Source organism: Furipterus horrens, unplaced genomic scaffold (assembly GCF_987537825.1).
Source record: "Furipterus horrens unplaced genomic scaffold, mFurHor1.1.pri manual_scaffold_2, whole genome shotgun sequence".
Classification (NCBI taxonomy): domain Eukaryota; kingdom Metazoa; phylum Chordata; class Mammalia; order Chiroptera; family Furipteridae; genus Furipterus; species Furipterus horrens.
In genome coordinates this window covers 171,904,457-171,928,415 of record NW_028327172.1, presented here as the reverse complement: position 1 = coordinate 171,928,415, position 23,959 = coordinate 171,904,457, and the positions used below count along the sequence as shown (strand labels likewise).

General features: G+C 35.0%; 1 protein-coding gene across 4 annotated transcripts in view; it reads right to left on the bottom strand.

Moving 5' to 3' along the window:
* Positions 1-6,006: 6,006 nt before the first annotated feature.
* Positions 6,007-23,959, bottom strand: part of ANKRD17 (ankyrin repeat domain 17) — a 150,750-nt gene continuing 132,797 nt past the window's right edge. For 2 of the 4 annotated variants that reach the window (XM_090266776.1, XM_090266777.1), the window contains 5 exons: positions 19,033-19,230; positions 8,632-8,880; positions 7,951-8,129; positions 7,417-7,581; positions 6,007-6,737 (listed from right to left, as the gene is read on the bottom strand). In XM_090266776.1, the coding sequence (XP_090122902.1) occupies positions 6,678-6,737; positions 7,417-7,581; positions 7,951-8,129; positions 8,632-8,880; positions 19,033-19,230 (851 nt within the window). In that variant the 3' untranslated portion in view covers positions 6,007-6,677. Of the gene's footprint in view, positions 7,582-7,950; positions 8,130-8,631; positions 8,881-19,032; positions 19,231-23,959 lie in introns of all 4 variants that reach the window. The other 2 variants (XM_090266774.1, XM_090266775.1) reach the window with 1 other exon arrangement.

Genomic DNA, 23,959 nt, shown 5'->3' with positions numbered 1-23,959 from the left:
ACCGCCCGCAGCCGCTTTGACCTTCCCAGCGGAGCCAGTGACGTTGGCGTCGCACTAGAGATGACGTAAGAGACCGGGAAGTCCCGCCTTTCCCACGCGGCACTGGGCTGGCCTTCTGTGCATTAACGGAACTCCCGCTGCTGGTATGGGCCTCCTCTGAGGCCGTAGGGGAATTGCTGAGGCAGGGGCGGGACGTGTTTCTTTGTCAAGGCAGTCTTCACTGTGGGCCTTTTCATTCAATTTTACTTAAACTAATTGTAACATTTGTAGCGGGTTAAGCTTGGTGGGTGGTTTTCGTGACGATAGCGTAGTCCCCACCTCTTTATGTGCAGCCCGATTGCTTCCGCTAGATATGGAGATAGATTATGCTGCCAGAGTCGACGCGTGCCTAAAATGCCAGTTGGGTCAGAGGCATGTATTTCTGACCGACGCCGTTTTAATAAATCACCCCTTATGCACTAAACACAGTTCATTATTTGTATAAACAGTTAATGGGCTCGTGGTTCAACCTCACCTGCAGTTTCCTACGTTTTTTCTTTCATTATACATTGCAAAACTCTTTACATCTGAGGTAGAGTTCTTTCCTGAGTTAAGGGGAATTATCACTGGCATCACTGTGAACTCTTTACTAGCGCTTACATGTATCCGACGTAAGCTTTACAGTCTGAACAGCAGACTTACGTGTCTTCTGGTTAAAATGAATAATAATTAGTCTACGTGGACTAATTTTTAGTATCGCTGGCTACAGTAAACTGGACTGACATGAAGGAGTTTCCACAGAAGGGTCACCCTGAAACTTAGAGCCTACATTGTGTTTTGTGGAATAAAAATGTTGATTAAAACAAGCCTGTGGCAAATATTGGGTTAATGTCAAGTTGTAGCAACTGGTAATAGATCTCTGGATCATGTAAATCCTCTTCCTGAAAATTGACTGATAAATGCATACATTAATTTTAAAATGGGGTTAAATATACATTTCAATATATACTATATATGAATATCTAAAATTCTGCTGCACACCGAAAATACACATATTTTGCTGACCAAAAAAAAAGTGTAATTTTGATTCACTCAACACCAGATATTTTGGCTGTTGTCTTTTTTTTTTTTTTTTTTTTGACAGTCTAGGGAAAAGAAGTCAGTGCCCCTGACTAATCAGGTATTACATGCTTTAAAAATTCTTGGGGCACATCGGAGTGCCTCTTGCACCAGTTGAAAATCTCTGCTTTAAGTTAAAAAGAAGCAACTGGATGCTACTATTGATTAAAGTGGAAATTTATTTTTTTGCTGTTTTTAAAAAACTTTTTTAAATTTATTTTTTGTTGTAAAATTGGTTTTTAAACGGAAACATGTTCGCTTATAGATTGTGGAAGAAGCGACTTCCGCTGCATTCCTCTCTAGAAAATTGTTCACAGTGGGAGTTGGCCCTTACACAGTGGCACTTAAGCCTAGGTACTCAATCCAGGAAAAAGGAAATTGATTAAAAAACATCCTAAAACAAAAAATCCTTATTTATGCATTCACTATTTATACAATCTAAAGAGTTTTCCGGGCCGGGGGCATGGGGCACCTGCAATAGTGTCAACAATAAATATTAAAAAATAAATGCAGGGCAATCAAAATCAAGTTTTCAAGCTATTGCTCAGCTCCTAAGATGTCCTACGGTGGAGCTGCATCAGGCAGAGGTCAGGACTGGGACCTCTTCAAACACTGTAAATCCACCGTTTCTGCTCTTCATTTGGGGTTGCCTATTCTCATTTGATTATTCCACTGTTTTGTTTGAATATTGTGATTAAAAAGATGAATATTTTAACTTTTAAATTTCATATATTTAAACATACACCTCTTAACTAGTAATAGGGATGCTATCTACTTCGTAGAGAATGTTGGGGGGAAGATGTCAACAATAAAGCTCAATACAAAAGTATTAGCAGTAATGTGTCTATATGTACTGGTCATCCAACAGTGTGACACCCTCCCTGTCCCGTGTCTTGAGTTGCAGAGTACAGTATAAAATGACCATACAATTATTGAGCAAACCAATCAAAATCATGTCAGTCATAACAATTTGCAAATGAACTTATTCAACGTATTAAAATTTTCAACTTCAGTGTTTATAATTAGCCCACGTCTTTAATATTAGTGTTAGATCACATGACTAAGTTCCTTAAAAAGATTATATATTTAACTTTGTCTACAGCTTCTGAAATTCTTATCCAACGTAGTGCTGAACAAAGGAACTCAAAACTTGAATTTAGGCTATTATAAACTGTATGTATATGTTCAATCATTTAAATTCTCATTACCCAAATATGATTTCTGAAATGTTTGACACTTTAAAATATAAGTATTTTCACAAGAAAGTGTTAAAGTTATCGCTGAAATCAGATTCGGGTTTCTCTTAAGATGTTATTTTTAAAATCGAAGCTAGCTATTGTACAGTTAGTTTATGAGGGGGGACCCAAAACCCCCAGAATTCATTTATAAAAAATTGTATATTTACTCTTACATGTTTAAACTTCAGTCACCTTCCAAGTGCTATTTGATGCAATACACTATTGAGACCTTTTTTCCACTGCTCAAAAAGTCATCTATTTTGATGACTTTTAGCGCTTCTGCCATTTTTGTTTCATCTCTTCTACATCACTAAAACGTTTCCTTTTGAGAACTTTTTTCATTGGGGAAACAAACAAAATAAAGTCACTTGGGCAAGATCCCGTGAATAGGGAGGGCGGAGCATGGGGATCAAGCTGTTTTGGCAAAAAACTGCTGAACACTCAGCCTGGTGTGGGCAGCTGCATTTATAAATCACCCATCATGAAACGGGCAAACGCATTAAAAGTCTTCAAAAGAATTCACTAAAGCTGAACACATCCTCCCACAGCACCACCAGCTAGTACACTGTTACAAATGGGTTACTGTAAGACTCGCCTAGAAGGAGAAGCCTGTCCTACAAGGGGACCACCCTCCAAAAGATAAGTTTGTGTTTTCTTTGGGTCTCCCCTGGTACTTTTCTCTTTATTGAAAAACATCTTGTATCAGCTTTCTTATCAATGGTTCTTAAACACTGAACAAGCAAAATTGGCTTTTACTTTTCACAAGTGTGATTCATTTAAAGGCAGTAGTATAAAACCACTTAGAACACATCTGTTAGTCCTGTATTCCATCTGTCACATTATGAAGGAATTCTTATTTATGTCAAAGCCACAGTGGCCCACTGCTATATTCACTCACAAGTGATGGTATTTTTGCAATCAAGAGATGTAAGACAATAAGTTATATGAAAGCACTAATGATGCGGTCATGCTAAATGCCAGTCATCTGGAATTAGCACTAGTTAATTCACAGTACTAGGCTCCTTGACTGTTGTAATTTAAGCAAACATTTCTCAATGGGATGTATATTTCCGGAGATCCAGGAGCATCTAGAATTTCTAAAGTATAAGAAATATACAAAACATTATTAAAGAAAAATCTGGATGAGTTTATTTATCATAGTGAATGGAATACTATGTTATAGTGACTTAAAACAATGAATCGGTTTTCCTTTGATATTTTAATCATTTCAAAATAATTTTGATTTTAAAATGTTATTTTAAAATAACTTTGGCATGCTGTAATGCCAGATCTGTGGAAATGTTTCTGAAGATCAAAATTAAAATAGTTTGAATAAATCAGAGGATCTGAAGAGGTTTTGTGATCTTGAGTTTCCCTGTGTAGTCTAACACTTTGTATTGTTTTAATAAAGTAAATAATATAGTGTGCAAAATAATTTTTTGTGAAATGTGTATCTAGGTCATTTGAGTCAAAAGAAAGATGGAATGATACTTTCATAAAGGACAAGACAGGATCATTTAGTAAACTGTCCTCTGGCCCCCTTTTTTTCTGAAAGATAAATTACTTTTGCCATTTTCAATTACTAATAAAATGATTTAACTTTACAGTAATGAGAAACAGAAGGGGAAAATAATCTTTCCTATAAATACCAAAATCAGTGTTTGTGAGTATGTGGATATATGTTGAGATATGTTTGAAAGGCATGAAACAGTGATTCTGTTGGCACACGTAAACACAATCACCTGTACAATAAAATGATTAGTATAAACAGATTATACAATAACTAGGATACTGACTTTTGGGGGATGTAAAATGTGAACTAACCTAAGTGTTATTTCCAAGAAATAAGTCACTTCTTAAAAGAAAGAAAAGAAATACATTGGGTCATCTGCAAGTACACATACCACATATAGTACTTTAAAAACGGGGAAAAAAAAAAGACCTATATGGTCTCCATAAGTGGTTTTTTTTATTATTCAAATAAAAATGCACTGCATTTCATATGAAATATAAAAAAATGTTTTTGAAAAATGTTCATAGTACAGACTTCTAAAACAATTATATTGTACTTAACAAGCCTGATCTCCACAGCTAAATATGGAGTGTTCCAATCTATGTCCCCATACCAGTTTTAAAGTTAAAAAAATGTAGGCAATTTTCTGTTCTTTGTTTTTAGTAAGATACCACATTTTAAGAAATTCAGTTTTGTGAATCAATATAATTCACATGTCATAAATATTGGGTGGTATCTGTTATCTAGTAAGATTATTTTAATTACAAAATAACCTTGGTTAATACAGGAAAGAAATTTAACCAAAAAATTATAGGATAGTGGCAAAAAGTCACATATAAAACATTCTATTTAATAGCCTTACATCCCTTTCTTAGTTAAGTGTTACAATTTCATTTCATAGCTATATTTATATGTAGGGTCTCATTTCACTTTTCCTTTACATTTGGCTGTAAATCATAAGATAGATGGGCCCTGGCTAGGTAACTCAGTTGGTTAGAGCATCGTCCTTATATGCCAAGATTGTGGGTTCAATTCACAATCAGGGCACATACAGCAATCACCAATGAATGCACAAATAAGCAGAACAACAAATCAATGTTTCCCCTCTCTAAAAAAATAATTAAAAAATTAAAATCATTGATAGAAAAACAAATTCATCTATTTTAAGACCACCTCCTAAATTAAAAGATAATTAGTATGTTTGTTTATAAACCTTAAGATGTTTGAGAAATCTCCTTTTTACTCTTTACTCAGGCTACCAGAGTTAAAAAATATATATTTTCATTTACTTGAAGAGGCAAGGAACCATATTAATACTGTCAGTGCTGATTTATCTGAATTTTAAATGTTTGTTTCACCACTGTGGAACTTGTTTAGTTAAAAAAGAAAAGATTGATACATATATAAATTCACTTTTATAATTACGTTTCTTTTACATTTCAACCATACAAATTTATTTTTCCATATGAGACAGGGTAGGACACATTCTTCTTGGGTATATTATTGTTTATTGTTTCAAGTGAATGGAATAGATAAATCCCACTGAAGAGTTTAGTGTGGTCCTGTATCTTATATAAACAGGTTAAATGAAGACTTTATTTTGTAATCCGTGTATTCATGTCTACCATAAATTGTCTTCAGGGCAAATGCAAAATTTCTTTTATTACTTGCCCCAAGTTAGCTGTTGATCCTTTTCACTGATAATACACAAGTGTAAAGAAAAAGAAGCCTTTAAAATTGGGGGAAAAATGTTTTCCCCTAAATTACTGAAAATTGGAATTTTATGTTGACTCTTGATGACTAGAAAGCCAGTGTTAAGAATCAATATTATCCATTATAAAATAGTACACTTAATTGTTTTATAATAAACAATACATTAAGAGTTGTATATGCTGACTGGGAACCAGTGGTGGCTTTTTAAATTCTCAGAAAAGCTAAACATTTTATGGTTAGAAGAAACCACAGGCAATGATGAAGGTGCTCCATGTCTCTGTAGCATCCATTAGATTACAAATGTTTACAAATTATTTCATGATCAGCAGGAGAATTTTACTGGTATTAGTGGTAAAAGGGAAGGAGAGAAGAAAGAGTGAAGTGTGTATTAGTTTTAAGTGTGACAAGGTTGTAAAAGGACATAGAAAAGTGATAAATTTCTTCTATATGCGCTTTGCTGCAAACAAATTCAAAAGGGAGCAAGGTGGGTATTTAAAAAGCCAATGTCAGGAAACATCCACTGATAATGCCCATTGTTTTACTTTATACTTAAATTACACAAGCAGAAAAGTTATGCTTATTAATAGTTTAATGTATGAAGAAGACATCCAGATTTCTGAGTATGAAGGTACATATCTCACATTAATTTAAGTCTACATAAAGTAGAGCCTCTATACTGACATACTGAAATTTACTTTCTGCTTAGCCTTTTCTGTTATGTAAACAATTGTACATTTATTTGCCATTCTAAAACTTCAGGATCAAGTTTACATAATTTTGCTAAATTTCTGTGTTTGCTCAGAAGCAGTTTACAGTACTAATACCAACCAGCCAAAGAACAGCTTCAACAGAAAGTTATGTCCAAAGGGAAGAAGGGAGAGAAAAAAAGAAAAATGATAAGAAAAATGCTAACTAAGGTAAAATGGATGATGATGGGGAATGGGCAGTCACAAATGTTCACAGAAAATAGGTCAGTTAGTAAGTTCTTCTGCAAAAAGCCTACACACTTCAGTCAAGCACATCAGTAGAATGATTTGGGAGCATAAATTTTTTTTTCGGCCACTTGTGATTTCCTCTGAATGAAAAGGAATCTGCAGGCTAACAGCTGATCCTCATCAGCCAAGCTGGTTCATATGCACACTGTTCATGTGAGGTGCCCAGGGTCCAGTCCACACCTATGAATAAAGAATGTGCATTTTATTAAATACATATTCAACACATACTTGATTAAACTAAAACTCTAGCTATGAACTAAAATAGCTAAATCTCATTTAATTTGCAACATACTTAGAAACAATGAAGAAAAGCAATGATAAATCACTTCTACCTGTTGTTTCCTTGCCTTTCCTCTTATCTCTCAAACAAGATTTATCACCATTTCTAAAAAACCATTACCTGGGTACATAAAGACTTATAACTGTGGAAGGAAAATGAGTTAAAGATATTAAACATACACCAAAAAATGCTATAATATACAGATATATCTGTGAATTTGCAGTTATACACGGTTTTGCCATTTGTGATTCTTTCAATAAATAACCTCTAAATGGCCCTTTTTCTAACACTAGTAAATTTTCATGTATAAAATTATAACACTTTACAACTTAAAAAATGTCTGCTTACCATCTGCTGCCCACTGAAATACAGTATACCTTTCATCATTTTAGCCCCAAACCACAACACCTCTGGTACCATCGTCTACATCCCTCTGCTACATTTCAGCTATATTAAATTTCCCTCAATTTCCTCAACCGCCATATTCACCATACTTTCTCTACCATCATTTATCTGTACCCTGTTTGTCTTGGCATCTGACAAACACTACATAAATGTTCACTGAATGATCAGTCTTACCGTTTGAGGGCCATTATTTTCTGTGGAGCTTGACACCATCTTTATCAGGGAGTTCCAAGAGGGGTCTGCAGCATGAGGGCCATTAAATATGGGTCCTCCAGCTCCATCAGGAATAGGTGCTACTGGAGGAATCATTGCATTCCCATACACAGAAAAAGGCATACCCTTAAAAAAAGAAAACAAATATTATGCACATTCAAGTCACTGCTTTTCCCAATATAATCAATAGCCTTTAAACTGATATTTGAAACTTAACCTCATTTTGGAAAAGTGTAAGTTATCTAGGTAATCTAAAATTTATTTTCCATTATATGATTTATTCTAGCATTAGATTATACACGTAAGCCTACTATATCCAAAATATTTTGTCAAAAAAAACATTTCTCTAAACAACTGAGACAAAAATGAGGATTTATAAATATATTTACATTTTAGTCAGATTTTGACCTATAACTGTAGGCCAAAAAAGCCCAGAATCATTTAATAGGAAAAAAAAATGGAAATAATAAAAATGTTTATTTAAATCACCATTACCCCAACTTTAGGAAAGTCCATGTATCCTGCAGGAACATGCTGATGGAATGTACCAGAAGGAGTTACAATTCCTGTACTCTCGCGCTCCATTGCTTGATGCTGTGAAAACACTCCTGGATCAGACATTGGCCTATGAATCATAGGATTTCCCATCCCAGGGTTACACCAGTCTACTTTGTCTGAGGGAAGAACAAAGAGGCAGAGGGAAAAAAAAGAAAAAAAAAGGTGATATTTAAAATCAGAAGGCAGGAAAATAAAATATTTATAAATATTTCTAATATTTTCCACAATAAATTCTGAATTCTTTCAGAATAATGATCTACTTTTTACATTTAATTCAGTATTTCCATGTTTGTAGGTAATTATATTAAAACTTTGTGTTACAAAGGAAAAAAGTGAAGATAAATGCTACAAAGCCCCAAAGGAAATATTAACAACTACTTAATATGAAATGAAGAAAAAATGCTTATATTAGACTATTTTGAAAAAGCAATGATAAATTCGAAGGAAGATCACATGGGAACAATAAATTTTCTGAACTCTTAAATAAAAGTGATTAGTTAAAACAAAGAGATATGAATACCGATCTTTTAAGAATGACTATGACTGTTAAACACTGCTTACAATATATTAGTTAAATGCATAAACTTAATTTCCTGTAAGCAGGATAATGTATCATACCTTGATTGCCACCAATCCCTTCAAAGGACCAGATGCCACTATGCCCTACTGATGTGGACAAATTACTCCCAATAACGGATGGAGCTGAAGTTCCAGTTTGCCTGATACGTGCAGAACGTTCAGTCCCGATAGGGACTGGAACTTTTCTGTCCTGAGAGACGTTGCTGGGCTTTTCTGACCCTAAAGGTACTGATGATGGGGCAGGAGAAGGTGCACGAACTCCAGAGGATACTGACTGTGCAGGAGAATCTAGAGAAAAGATACTTTGAAATAGTATACATATGATCTATAGAGCATATAATTTTATAAAACTAAATCTTAAATTCTAAAGATATCTTAAATACGCATTCTGAAGAAAAATAAGAATAATATTTAAATAATAAATTAAACAAATTAAAATTTGATTAAAGTTCCATGACTTTGTAGTCATTTTTTAAATCTGGCTCAAAAATTTTCAATTTAGGTATTTGATCATCAAATGTAAAGATGTGAATGCTGCAACTACATATGTAATAAACCATTAAATTAATTAATATTTAAATAAATTAATCCTTGACACTGAGTAAAATATACCAGAGCAATGAGAAGACAATAAATTAAAACAAACAACAACAAAGCGGAAGTGGGGACAATCATGCATATATAGGCAATTCCCAAACTGTATTCCTTGGAATACCTGTCCCTTGATATATTATGATGGAAAAAAAAAAAGGGATTCAAGTATCTAGCAAGTCTAAAAAAGCTAGCTAAAGGAAAAAAAAAAAAGTTTCTTAAAATCAGGACAAAACAGAATCTTAGTATGCTTATAAAATACAAACACACTAGACTATATACCTGAAACTAATACAAAATAACATTGAACGTAAACTGTAATTCAAAAAATGAAAAAGCCAAGAGAAGGCTATGCCTCATTACCCAACTTTCTTTTATTGCATACTGTATGTGTCTGTATTAACTAAAGGATTCTGATAGTTAATAAATTTGCAAAAATCTATCTAATGGATCCAAGATGGTGGAGGAGTAAGTGGAAGCTGCACAAACCTCCAACTGAACATGAGCTGGAAAGAAGCCTTATAACCAAGGACAGACAGAAAAAACCACTTCACCACAATGTGACTGGCAGGGAGTGCGGAGGAGGCAGGAGAGGGCTGGCTAGGCTCCAACGGGCAGCAGCTGAAGTCCCGGAGGAATACTTCGGTGGCCAGAGGGGGTCCCCCTGAGAAGTGTGGGGGCTAAACCCCAAGCTGGGCTCCCCAGCCTACAGTACCAAGCTAGGAAAGGAACCCAGATAACATCCAGATGTGAAAAGCAGCAGGGTCTCTGTCAGCCAGGGAGAGAGGGCTAGAGATGCACAGAGCCTCTTAAACAGCTGACATACAAAATTTCATTAGCACCCACTTATGCTGGGCTGCCCTAGAGGGAGGGCAGAGTGGACCAGAGCCGCTTGAGGAGGTCTCGAGTTGGTGGCTCTGGGGAGAGAACTGAAGGAACAGCTGCCAGTATTCCTGTGGTGAGTCATTCTCCATACTGCAGGAGCCATCTTTCTCAGGCAGAGCATTCCCTTCTAAGTGGCATCTGCCTCAGGGGAAGTAATAGCCTCGCTCACAGGAATTACTGTGTCCCACCCTGAGGTTCTTCCGCAGGGCTGCTGAGGAGTACAGCTGGAGGTCATCTCAGTGATTAAGTTTAACAATAAGGCGGATCTCTGGGAGCTCAGAGACTTTAGCTTACCTCCCCTGGGCCCAGTACTGGTAAAAGCCAGTGTTGGTGCACAGCTTGGTTCTTTCTACACACACTCAGGCCCAGGAGAGGGAGCCAAAACTGTGGATTGCTGATAGACCCAAAAGGTTGCTAAGGGACAGTCACAGGCAGTGTCTGACAAAGGCTCGACCAGTCTTTGCAGATCTACCTAATACATAGAAACAAACACAAAGAGGCAGCCAAAATGGAAAGACAGAAAAATGGGCTCCAAATGAAACAAGAGAATCCTCCAGAAGTAGAACTAAATGAAAGGGAGGTAAGCAATTTATCAGATATAGAGTTTAAGGATTATAAGGATCAACAGCATGAAAAAAGACAGAAACAATAAAAAAGGATCAATCAGAAATAAAGAATGGAATAACTGAAATAAACAATACACTGGAAGGAATATACAGTAGGTTAGATGAAGCAGAGGATCAAATTGGAAATTTGGAAGACAAGGTGGAAAAAACTACCCAAATAGAGCAGCAGAATGAAAAAATATTTTAAAAAATGAGGAGAGATTAAGAAACTTTTGGGGCAACACAAAGTGTAACAATCGACATCATGGGAATATCAGAAAGAGAAGAGAGTGAGCAAGGAATCAAAAACCTATTTGAAGAAATGATGACCAAAAACTTCCCTAGTCTGATGAAAGAAAAGACACACAAGTCCAGGAAGCACAGAGAGTCCCAAACAAGATGGTCCCAAAGAGGCCTACATCAAGACACATCATAATTAAAATGGCAAGGCTTAAAAACAAGAAGAGAATCCTAAAAGTCACAAGATAAAAGCAGGTAGTACCTACAAGGGAGCTCCAATTAGACTGTCATCTGATTTCTCAACAGAAACGTCAGAAGGGTTTGGCATGAAATATTCAAGGACCTACAAGAAAAGGCTACTTTACTCAGCAAGGCTATCATTTAAAATAGAAGGAGAAATAAAAAGCTTCCCAGACAAGAGAAAGCTAGAGTTTACTAATACCTAACCAGTACTGCAACAAATGTTAAAGGGCCTGCTTTAAGGAGAGGGTGGGGGAGAGGAGGTGGGGAGAGGAGGAGGAAGAGGAGAAAAAAAAAAAAACAGAGGAAAATATTTTAAAAATAAAATGGCAATAAAAAAGCTGGGGTAGCGCCCTGGCTGGTGTAGCTCAGTGGATTGAGCGTCGGCCTGAGAACCAAAGGATCGTAGGTTCAGGTTCGATTCCCAGTCAGGGCACATGCCTGGGTTGCAGGCCAGGTCCCCAGTTGGGGGCAAGCAAGAGGCAACCACACACTGATGTTTCTCACCCTGTCTTTCTTCCTCCCTTCTCTCTCTAAAAATGAATTAAAAAAAGAAAAATGCTGGGGTAGCAATAGTTACATACAACAAAATAGACTTTAAAACCAAGGCTGCTATAGTAAGAAGGACACTACATAATGATAAAAGGAACAATCCAACAAGAGGATATAACCCTAGTAAACATGTATGCACCCAACATGAGAGCACGTAACTATGTAAAACAAATCTTGATGGACATAAAAGGAGAGACTGACAAAAATAACAGTCATAGTAGGGGATTTTAACACCCCACTGTCTTCAATGGATAGATCTTCTAGACATAAAAACAACAAGGAGACAGTGGCCTTAAATGACACACTAGATCAAATAGATCTAATTGATATCTTCAGAGCATTTTACCCCAATACAGAATAATATACATACTTTTCAGTGCACAGAAAACATTTTCTAGGATAGACCACATGTTAGGACACAAACAAGTTTCAATGAATTCAAGAAGACTGAAATCATATCAAGCATCTTCTCTGACCACAATGTGTGAAACTAGAAATCAATCACAAGAAGAACACTGAAAAATACACATGGAGGCTATATAATGTTATTAAACAATGAATAGGTCAACAGTGAGGTTAATGAAGAAATCAAAAGATACCTTGAAACAAATGAAAATGAGGACACAACAATCCAAAATCTAATGCTAAGAGGGAAATTCATAGCATTATAGGCCTATCTTAAAAAATAAGAGAAAGCTCAATCAAATAATTTAACTTAACACTTAAAAGGAAAAATAACAACAAAGCCCAAAGTGAGCAGAAAGAAGGAAATAACAGAGATCAAAGTAGAAATGAATAAAACAGAGTTTAAAAGCCACGATACAAAAGAGTTGGTTCTTTGGAAAGTAAACAAGATTGGCAAACCTTTAACCACACTCATCAAGAAAAAAAGAGAAGACCCAAATAAATAAAATCAGAAATGAAAAGGTGAAATAACAACTGACATAAAAAAAATACAAAGACTGAAAATATTACAGACAATTATATGCCAACAAACTGGACAACCAGGACGAAATGAATAAACTCCTAGAAGCATACAATGTTACAAAACTAAATCAGGAAGAATCAAGAAAATCTAAATAGACAGATTACACCTTATGAAATTGAAGTAGTAATCAGAAAACTCCCAAAAAACAAAAGCCCTGGACAGGATGGCTTCATAGGTGATTTTTACCAAACATTCCAGGAAGACTAACACCTCTCCTTCTCCAACTATCTCAAAAAATTCAAGAGGAGGGAAAGCTCCCAGGCTTATTTTATGAGGCCAGCATTACCCTAATTCCAAAGCCAGATAAAGACACTACAAAAAAAGAAAATTACAGGCCAATATCCCTAATGAACATACTGGCTAAAATCCTCAACGAAATATTAGCAGGCTGAATACATCAAAAAGATCATACACCATGATCAAGTGGGATTTATTCCAGGAATGCAAGGTTGGTACAACATTCACAATCAATAAATGTGATTTACCACATGAACAAAATGAAGGATAAAAACCACATGATTGTATCAACAGATACAGAAAACCATTTAATAAAATCCAGCACCCATTTATAATAAAAACTCTCAGCAAAGTGGGAATAGAGGGAACATATCTAAACATAATAAAGGCCATACACAGCAAACCCACTGCCAGTATTCATACTCAACAGGCAAAAACTACAAGCATTCCCCTTAAGACCAAGAACAAGACAGGGATGTCTGCTTTCACCTCTCTTATTCAACACATTACTAGAAGTCCTAGCCACAACAATCAGAAAAGAAGAAGAAATAAAAGGCATCCAAACAGGAAAGGAAGAAGTAAAACTTTCTTTATTTATAGATGACATGATATTGTACATAGAGAACCCTGAAGACTCTACCAAGAAACTAGAAGAACTGATAAATGAATTCAGCAAAGTAGCAGGATACAAAATTAATATCCAGAAATCAGCTGCATTTTTATTTTTATTTTATTTTTTTCCTTTTTTTTTTGTTTTTGTTTTTCATCAGCTGCATTTTTATATGCCAATAATAAAGTAACAGAAAAGGAAATTAAGAAAAACAAGCCCATTCACGATTGCTTTAAAAAGAATAAAATACCTAGGAATAAACCTAACCAAGGATAAAAAAGACCTGTACACGGAAAATTATTAACTACTCAAGAAAGAAACTGAAGAAGATACAAGTAAGTGGAAGCACAAACTGTTTTCATGGGTAGAAAGAATTAACATCATTAAAATGCCAATACTACCCAAAGCAATCTATAGATTCAGCACAATTCCTATCAAGATTCTAATGACATATTTCACAAAACTATAACAAATATTTCATAAATTTATATGGAGCCACAAAAGGCCCCACATAGCAACAGTGATCCTGAGAAAGAACTATACTATAAGGCCATAATAATCAAAACAGCATGGTACTGGCATAAAAACAGACACACAGAACAGTGAAACAGAGTAAGAGAACCCAGAAATAAACTCACAACTTATAGTCAATATTTGACACAGGAAGCAAGCACATATAATGGGTTTAAGACAGTTTACTCCATAAACAGTGTTGGGAAAATTGGACTGATACATGCAGAAAAATTAAACTAGACCACACACAAGAATAAATTCAAAATGGATTAGACTTAAATATTATTATTATTATTATTATTATTTTTTTTTTATTTAGAATTATTTTATTCACATAAAGGCTATATATTGTTACTGTAAGTCAAATTGTGTACAAGTAGTAAAGTTCTGCTACCAAACTTACATATTAAGGTATTTTATCTATTCAAATGACAGGCTAGGAAATGCCAAAATGAGATACTTGAAACAGTCTCCTTCAGTTGACAAAGCTTTAACAAATTGTATCATGAGACACAGTTTTATGTGCAGAGGTGGGAATATAATGTGCTTTCTGTCAATAAGTGGCTCATGCAGAATGTTTGGATCACCAGATTTGAGGTCAGATCTTGGAGGCCAATTTGACTCCACCCAATGCTTCTCATGAGCTCTGCTGTCCCACATACAAAGAAAACAGGGATACTTGGTGTATCCACGTTGCTGTCCAAGAAGGAAGCAGACCATTTTAAGGTCAACACAGATGATCCAATTGTGCTTGAAATATTGCAGCAGATCAATGACTCTCTTTATGTTAGACTTAAATATTAGACCCCAAACTATAAAAATCCTAGAAGAAAACAAAGGCAGCAAAGTCTCAGACATAGTTTGTAGCAATTTTTTATCAGCTATATCTCCCCAGGCAAGGGAAAAAAAGGAAACAAAAAAACAAAAACCAAATGTGATTACATTAAACTAAAATGGTTTTGCACAGCAAAGGAAATCATCAACAAAATAAAGACAACCCACAGAATGGGAGAACATATTTGCCAATACATCCAACAAGGGGTTAATATCCAAAATTTACAAAGTACTTAAAAAATTCAACACCAAAAAAACAACGGATTAAAAAATGAGCAAAGGACCTGAAGAGACAGTTCACCAAAGAAGACATATAGATGGTCAACAGATATATGAAAATATGCTCAATGTCACTAATTATCAGAGATGCAAATTAAAACTACAGTGAGATACCGTGTCTCACCTGTCAGAATGGCTGTCATCAATGAATCAACAAACAAGTGCTGGTGAGAATGTGGAGAAAGGGAAACTCTTTTGCATTGTTGGTGGGAATGCAGACTGGTGCAGCCATTGTGGAAAGCAATATGGAGAAACCTCAAAAAATTAAAAATGGATCTGCCCTTTGACCAAGCAATCCCACTTCTGAGAATATATCTGAAGGAACACAAAACACTAATTTGAAAGAACAAAAGCACTCCTATGTTCACTGCAGCATTATTTACTATTGCCAAGATATGGAAGCAGCCTAAGTGACCATCAGTAGATGAGTGGATAAAACAACTTTGGGACATTTACACAATGGAATACTACTCAGCCATAAAGAAGAAGAAAAATTTACCCTTTTGTGACAGTATGGATGGACCTGGAGAATATTATGCTAAGTGAAATAAGTCAGAGAAAGACAAATACCGTATGATTTCACTTACATGTGAAATATCAACAAGCAAAACAGGGACAAAGAGCAGAATGACAGCTATTGGGGGTCATGGGGAGAAGTTAGGGGCTGGAGAGATCGAAGAAAAAGGACTCGTAGACATGGACAACAGTGTGGTGATTGCAGGGAGGAGATGGGTGTAAGGAGGTTAAATGGTAATAGAAAAAATACAATGAAAGAAACTTAAAAAAAATCTCTTTCTGCACACACGCATGCACACAGACATGAAAGCAGAGTGTTTCTATTTTCCAAGGTACTTATCTGGGAATTTGGAAGACAAAGAAAATTCAGTAATATTATTAGCCTGAATATGTTTAAAAAAAGACTTCTGATACATAGTTTAGAATCTTACGGACTGGAAAGTACTGTGGAGATCAAATTCGTCTTACTAGCACTTGCAGAGGTCTATTTTTGGTTAAGTTAATAATACCATCTATCAATGAGTTGTAGTGACCAGTAACTAAGAAGAATGTGAAAGTCCTTCATAAATCATATCTTATTATACAGATATTGGTATTATTGTGGAACAACAACACAAAACGTGATGGGCTTATTATCTGTAAAAGTAAACCAACAAAATGGTTATCCTCTAATAACAAATTAAAGTATACCTCCTATGATCATAGATCTACTAGCATTACTTGGCAGTATTTACTTTTAACAAAGCAAAAGGAAATGGAAAAGACACATAAGTGTCTTTAAAGTAATTACAAATATTTGAAAATTCACCTTAAAATTATACTGGTAAAAGAGGATTTCTAGAATTTTGGGGGCAGCAGCAGCACAGGTTTTGATTCTTCCCAAACCCTCACATAAAAAAAAAGAAAAAAAAAAAAAGGCCAATAAGTTTGCAAAACCAGAATCACCACCACCACCCAAGGTTAACATCTGAAACAAAAGATGAGGTATCCTGATGAGTCCACAAATACAAGTGAATGGGGACAAATCACCAACAGCTCTAAGGCTCATATAGTATCAGCATTTGTGAGGAAGGAAGCAACTCTCCAGACCTAAGAAGAGGAGCATGTGATAACCATAAAATAATCAAAAGTACTGACAGAAAAGCAGGCCAAGCCAAAGAGAACAGCAGATGAAACTGGAAGAGCTCTGCCTAAGTTTGGGTGATTGTAAGGGATTCACAATAAGGTCTGAAAAAGCTGGTGCAGTCTGAGCCTTATGAATCAAAAGTACCTGCTGAAGCGTTCTTCCAGGATAAAGCCCCCCAGTGATAAGACATGTCTGGGAACCGATTCCAAACTGATAAAGGAACAACAGAAGCAAAGAGAACTTCCAGTCAAGAGTGGAGCACATGTGGTAACGGTGGGTGGGTAAGGACAACAAAACCAGCAGATTCAATCAAGTATAAGGCCATATTTTTGCACATTTCCCTAAAAGAGGGAATTCTGGCACCACAATACTCTGATCCACATATGCTTTGTATAAGTTCAGGAAAATTAATTTAATTTAAAACTGCAAAACAACAGAATTGCAGCCAAATTCCACAGAAAGTTATATGAAATAAAAGATATGAGCCCATAACATCTTGTAGACAATAAAAGCATGACAGAAAGAAAGCTATATTTTAATATTCCAAAAGCACATTAAAAAGAAGCTATTATCTAAAATTTCAAAGTGAGCCATAAGAAAAAGAAGTATGAAAGAACAGCATAATTCTGAATTAGTAAAACTGGAAACAAGATGACAAAATTCAGGGACGTACTAGAAATGAAAGAAGACTCCAGAAAAAACTAAATTGAACTATAAGGGACACAAGCTGCTGTAAACACAAGGAATAAACAAAGTTTTGTTTATTGTTTTTTAAACTATGTGTTAAAAAAGGGCACAATTACATACCTGTGAAAAATTAACCTAGAACAACTAAAACAAAGACAAAGTCAAAGGAAGAAGGCAGAAACGCAGGCAGGCAGGCAGGCAGGATGGTCAGAAGGAAGGATGAATGAACCTTACCTTCCTTCCCCCAGGCCCTTTTCTGGAAGCCTGCCCTAACCTCTCTGTAAATGACCTAGTTTCTCTTTCCGTTCCTGTATCCTTCCAGAAACAAAAGCAAAGAAAAACTGTAACCTTCCGACATTCTGCGTAAATGAACAGAATAACTAGATCACATCATCATCATCATATACTTATTCATTTGCTCAGTCCTACAGTGCATCTCATACAGTGTTAGAATTGCTTATCCACAATAGTATTAAGAAACAAATATCCTAAGTAGAACTGAAGATGTCTGAAGTCTGTCTTTTCCCCAAAGTGTACATTATTTTCATATTTCTTACATTATTTCTGGCATGTTTCTATCACAATCACTTTGAGTTCTTTCTTAAACCATTTCTTCTCATTTAGGAACATTTGTGTAAGGGTAATTAATATTCTTTGTGATAGTCCTCATTTGACAAACACACAAACACACACAAACTATACACAGCATGTAAATTCACAACTTACTTCATACTTTAACTGGTAAAGTACTCTAATACACACCTCTTTAATCTTTATTTATGTTTTTGTTTGTTTTTACTATTTAATTCAGTTAACCAGGCTATATTAACTGGGTTCTAACACTCTCAGAAAGAAATTCATAGTTTAAAAAAAACAGTTCTTATCGCAATTTCCTCAAGGAGAAAGCAATTTGATGTTTTTATCCTCGCCAAAAAAAAAAAAAAAAAACTGAAAATCACAAACACAAAAACCCAATAACCTTACTACAGAATTCTCTTAATATGAGTCAAAGTCCTATTTATGGCTGCTCTCCTTAGTTTGAAAATCTAATGACTGCATCCAAAGTCTGACTACAGTTAAAAATACACATCTCATAGTTGTCCTATTAATGTAGTAAATGACATTTAAAGGTGGACAAAAAGCATGTGATATTTATACTTTTAAGGTTAGAAATATTTTTCCTTGTAGTTGTATTCTCAAATAAAACTAAAAGTAAAGGTAAATCAATAGGTGATACAATAAGGGTTCCCCTCTCCCCTCTCCCCCTCAACAAATGATCCCTCTTAGAAATAAACTTCAATAAAATATTCTAGGTTTGATATAACTTACTAAGGTTGATTTCAGTAATTTAGAAACCTGGAAATTCTATTGAAATGCTCCCTAGTTTCAGAGATTGCCATGAATACAATTACACTTTTATAGTATTATGGTAAGGTTTAAAAGTTTAAAATTCCAAACTTTGAAATACTCAAATCTCTTTGTTTTTAAGGAAGCATAAGCAAAATCTTCTTATGAAATTATAGTGTATAATACTCACCATTTGATGCTGATGAACACGGGGTCAACAAACTAAGTGGGGAAAAATGCTGTCTGTTAAAGTTAGCAGCTGCAGGTGCTCCTCCAAGGGGTGCTCCAGGTCCATACATTTGACCTCCTGAAAGGTTTGAGGCAAAGTTTCCCAAATGTGTAGAAGAAGGTGTTACAGAACCATATGGTGAGTCCATATTGACAATACCTATAATGTAAAAGATAACCATAATTTATAAGTTACCCCACCCCAAGAAAAACTTAGAAAAACTTAAAATTCCAAGAGTACCTGACCAAAATTATTTTAGATTAAAAAGTCTCCTTGCTTATTCTCTGTCCATTAACTCACCATTTCCACCTTTATTTTATAATCATAACTATAAAAAATTATTATCAAGGAAAATAGAATTTTAATATTTGATATTTTATTAATTATAAATACATGAAGCTTTAATATCAACATTGGAATTTAAATAGGTTTAATGGCCAAGGAGCTGCATAAAAATTTTATCTTTAGAAAGCTTAAGGGGGAGTAAGAATGAATAGTAAAACACAGAGGACTTAACCCACAGAATATACCTCACCAAGAGTGAACCCTAATATAAACTAAGGACTTTGCTATGTATATGTTAATGTAGGTTCCTCAATTGTAACAATGTACCTGTCTGGTGGGGGATGTTGATGGGAGAGGCTATGCCTTTGTGAGGACATGTGTATATAGGAAATCTGTACTTTTCTCTCAATTTTCTTTGAACCTAAAAAGTGCTATACAAAATTAATAAAGTCTTAAAAAGAAAACTATAAAGAAAAAGAAAAGCCCGTAGCTATATTTCCCCAACAGAGAGATCTGATGATCAGCTTTACTAAGTGGCCATTCTTTGTACATACAACAGTGACACAATCTGTCATTGCCTCCTGATGTAATGCAGTGTGAGGTCTAAAACACCACCTATCCCCCTAACCAGCGTGGCTCAGTAGGTTGGGCATCCTCCTGAAAAATGAAAGGTCACTGGTTCAACTCCAGGTCAAGGCCTATGTCTGGGTTGCAGGCCAGGTGCCCAGTTGGGGCACCTATGAGAGGCAATTGATCTTTTCTCTCACACTGATGTTTCTCTCCCTTTCTTTTCCCTCCCTTCCCTTCTCTAAAAATAAATAAATAAAATGATTAAAACAAAAAAGAAAGAAACATAAAGCAAAAAAAAAAATCAAACAAACAAAAAAACACCACCTATCTGATGTTTCTGCCAGAAATGTTTGACCTGAATGTAATCACGGATTGAAGAAACAGGTGAATCTGAAATGGGGGACATTTTTTATGACAACTGGAATCTTCAAAGGATTCAAATTTCTAGAAGAACAAAGGGAGGTAGTAAGGTGTTTTAGAATTAGAAGAGTAAAGAGATATAACAGCCAAAAGCAATGTGTGAATGTTGATTTAATCTTGGATCAAAAGGAAAACAAAAACAAAAACACACAGGCATAAAAAATAAATTTGGGATGAAGTTACTGTATATTGGGTGCCATTACTGAATTGTATTAGTTTTCTTGGGTGCAGTAATAGTGCAGTAGTTGTAAAGGCAAACATGCCTGTTTTGACCTCAATTGAGTGAACTCTGAAAGACCTTAATTTTGGCTCTCAACTGTATACCCCCTAACTCTCACCTCCCTTACAGAGTTTACTGTATCTTTTCACAAAATAAGAATGTATTTCCTTTTTCTCTAAATCTTAATTTTAGTCTTCCTCAAAACAGCACTTCAATTTTGTTTTGAAAGGTGAAGCATTATCACTAAATTCCAATCATAAAATAAATATAAAAGCACTTCCACTACATGATTATATGATCTTTTAAAATTAAATTTGAGTGGACTGAGCATTGGCCTGCGAGCCAAGTGTCGCTGGTTCGATTCCCAGTCAGGGCACATTACTAGGTTGCACGTCAGGTCCCCAGTTGAGGGCAAGAGTGAGAGGTAACCACACAGTGATGTTTCTCTCCCTCTCTTTCTCCTTTCCCCTCTCTCTAAAAATAAATACACAAACAAACAAATAATTAAATTTGATGAAAGGGGACCCCCAAAACTGGAATTTATTTGTTAAAAATTGTGTATTTATTCTTACACGTTGAAACTTAAGCCACCTTCAAAGTACTCTCCATTTGATGCAATACACCTATCAGAACGTTTTTTTCCTGCTCAGAACAATTTTTGAACTCATCGATTTTGATGTCTTTTAATGGTTCTGTTGTTTTTTGTTTCACCTTATCCACATCAGCAAAACGTTTTCCTCTGAGAACATTTTTCATCGATGGAAACAAAAATAATTTGCTTGGGGTGAGGGGTGAGATCTGGTGAATAGCAAGGCTAGGGCACGGGTGTCATGATGTTTTTGGTCAAAAATTGCTGAACACTCAGTGCGGTGTGGGCAAGTGTGCTTGTAAATCACCCATCATGAAATGGGCAAACATGTTGACAGTCTTAAAACAAAATTCACTGAAGCTGAATGCAGCCTCTCACAACAATGCCAGCTGGTACGTTGATACAGATGGGTTTCTAAAACACTCACCTAGCAGGGGAAGCCTATACTATAAGGGGCCTGTCCTCTAGAAGATAATTCCAGTTTTCTTTGGTTCCTCCTCATAGATTATACTATTTTGTTTTTTGAAAGTACACATAAATATTTCAACAAACCCCAAGCAAAGAAATATCTACTGATGTAATTACATTATACTGGGTTGGCTAAAAAAATTCAGTCAGTTTTTTCCATACGATGGCTCGAGTAGTGCTTAGTTGACTTTAACTTCATTTGAAGCAATTTTGTTAGACTGTATTGTGACAGGTGTCATATCAGTGTGCATTTTTAAAAAAGTTATCAAAATTGGTTAATTTTTTTGGCATATTAATATTGAAAATGGAAGAAAAACATTTTCAGCATGTTATGCTTTATTATTTCAAGAAAGGTAAGATTGAACTGAAATGCAAAAAAAGATTTGTGCAGTGTATGGATAAGGTGCGGTCCAGTGTGTCGAAAGTGGTTTGTCAAGTTTTGTGGTGGAGATTTGCTTCACGATGCTTCAAGGTTGAGTAGACCAGCTGAAGTTGACATCGATCAAATCGAGATATTAATTGAGAACAATCAATGTTACACCACACAGGAGACAGCTGACATACTCAAAATATTCAAATCAATAAAGTATTGGTGAAAATGGAAAAAACCATACAGACTTTTTGGGCTACCCAGTAAGTTACATGTTATAGAAATAGGTAAAAATAGCATTCAGTTCCTATTAATTTCAGAAATTTCTTGTTACAGAATGTCACATCTTTAGTAACACAGTTCAGGTTGGCAACATTTCTGTAGAGGGCTAAATAATAACTATTTTGGGGCTATCATTAGAGCAGGAGAGCAGCTATAACAATATTAAAATGAATGGGTATGGCCGTGTTTCAACAAAACTTTTTAACACTAAAATCTGAATTTCTTCCTTTTGTATCACTAATATTATTCTTTAAAACATTTAAAAATATATTTTAAAAATCTTACGCAATGCTATATCTCAGTTTGTAAAAATTACATATGCAAAACAGGCAGCTAGTCATATTTGGCCCACGGACCATAGGTTTTGTGTATCACTAGCATGGATTATCTTTAATTGCTTGAAATGTTCACATTATAATGCATAGATCTAAATGCAAGTTGGTATCCTGGATTAGACACTGCAACAGAAAAAAATACTGATGGAATCTGAATAAGGCCTGAAGTTTAGTTAATTATATTCTACAAATATCAATTTCTTAGTTTTAATAAATGTACCATGATTACATAAGATGTTTACATTAGGGGAAGCTGCAGTAATTATAGAAAAACTCTTCTATACATCTAAAATTCTTTCAAAGTAATAAAGCAATCACTTCAAATATACTCTGTAACTATCAGCACTAACAGAACTTTCTATGAAAATATATGTGTTCAATGTCTGTACTGGCCAATACGGTAGCCACGAGAGATATGTGCTTATTTTGCACTTGAAATATGGCCCATTGATAGCCACTAAGGAAAATAGCATGGATGATCCTCAAAAAATTGAAAATAGAACTACCATATAGATCCACCAGTTCCATTATTTGAAATATATCCGAAGGAAACAAAAAAAGATAATGCACTTCCTGTTCATAGCAGCATTTTCACAATAGCCAAGATATAGAAACAACCTAAGTGTCCATCTGGGAGATGTGAGATACATATATAAAGAGGCTGTGAGATATATGTATATATATATAAAACACACACAGTGGAATATTATTCAGCCATAAAAAAGAAAATCCTGCTATTTTTGACAACATGGTTTGACCTTAAGGGCATTATGCTAAGTGAAGTAAGTCAGAAAGAAAAAGACAAATACTGTGAATCTCACTTACATGTGGAATTTGAAAACCAAATTTAGAAAAAGAGGTTAAATTTTGGGTGGTGGTGAGAGGGGAAAATAAAGGAAGGTGGCTAAAGGTACAGACTTCCTGTATATAAGTACTAGGGATGACTAGTTAACATCGGTAAATAATATATATGAAAGTTGTTAGAGAGTAAATTCTAAGAATTCTCATCACAGGGAAAGTAATTTGTTTTGGTTCTTCTTTTTAGTGTACCTATCTGAAATGATGTATGCTCACTCAACTGCAGCAATCAATCCACAATATATGTAAGTCAAACCATTATGCTATACACCTTAACGTTATACAGTAACATATGTCAATTATACTTCAATGAAACAGGAAAAACATTAAAAAGAAATATAACCAGCTTGATGAAAACAAATCTTCAATTTCATATAACTTTAATTTAAATAGCACATATGGTTAGTGGCTACCCTATTAAACTATGTACCTGTATATTTTTCTCATTTTAAAAAGACACTCAAATTAATCAAATTTTAAAATTCTTTTAA